General features: G+C 36.6%; 1 protein-coding gene across 1 annotated transcript; it reads left to right on the forward strand.

Annotated features, from left to right (window-relative positions):
- Positions 1-141: 141 nt before the first annotated feature.
- LOC109593572 (uncharacterized) lies at positions 142-1,035 on the forward strand (the record flags this gene model as incomplete). The annotated part of the gene is made up of 2 exons (XM_020008598.1): positions 142-456; positions 511-1,035. Coding segments are annotated over exons 1-2 (799 nt in total), but the record flags the coding sequence as incomplete, so codon positions are not given.
- Between the last annotated feature and the right edge of the window lie 27 nt (positions 1,036-1,062).

The raw sequence follows: 1,062 nt of genomic DNA on the forward strand, positions 1-1,062 counted from the left end.
ATTGGAAAAATATTTGTGGTTTGTTAATAGTGTTGATTTAGCATTTGCTCAGCCTTTAAAGTTTTCCTGCCAAGCTACCACCACACTTTGTTTTACTGCATGATTTAACATAGCAATTTTTATGCTGATAAATTTTCTTCTTTCTAAAATATTATCAATTTGTGTTATTTTGGTAGCAGTACATGTCACTTTTGTTTTTTTATTGTAGGTATATGCGTGAATATGTTTTACTTGTGAGAGATCATTGCTCTCTTATTTGTGTCGATGACAAACATAAAGTCAAGGTAGGGGAGCCAGGGTTTCCTGTGGCCTCAGCAGAAAGGGGGAGGAGAGTAGCAGTGCGTGCTGATGAAAATTTTGTAGTGGGAGACCATGATTTTAAGAAGTTTGGGCTTATTCCATCAGTGACTTTTATTATCAAGATTCCAGATGAAATTTGTGGTTCATGGTATGATGGTAAGCACATGTATTTTCAGTTTGATATTATCTCATTTTTCCAATATTTTACAGGTAAAGTGTATGTTGGTCTTAAAGATTCAGTGTTTGAACCTTCCTCTCCTATTCGCCACATGACAGAATTATATCAGACTATTTTGAAGACTGAAACTCATAAAAAGCCTATATTATTTATATACTCGGACGGTGGACCAGACCATCGCCTGACATACATCTCAGTTCAGCTGTCTTTAATATGTCTCTTTATTAAGCTAGACCTGGATTATCTTTGTGCTTGTCGCACTGCACCTTATCACAGTTGGAGAAATCCGGTTGAGCGAATTATGTCTATTTTAAACTTAGGATTGCAGTGTGTAGGACTTGCAAGGGAGCAGATGACTGAGGAGTTTGAGAAAGAAGCAGCAAAAGCGAATTCGTTATCAGAGTTAAGAGCCATTGCATCACAAACCAGTGGATTTGAAGCAGCTGTTGCAAGCTCACTTTCACCTGTAAAATCTCTACTTTATAGTATTTTTAATCGTCTCAAGCTTCACGATGACTATATTCACACATTTGATTCTGCGTCTACAAATGGATATAGTGATTTTTGGACATCACTTCTTGCTA

Source organism: Amphimedon queenslandica, unplaced genomic scaffold (genome assembly GCF_000090795.2).
Source record: "Amphimedon queenslandica unplaced genomic scaffold, v1.1 AMPQUscaffold_831_Cont27153, whole genome shotgun sequence".
NCBI classification, from domain to species: domain Eukaryota; kingdom Metazoa; phylum Porifera; class Demospongiae; order Haplosclerida; family Niphatidae; genus Amphimedon; species Amphimedon queenslandica.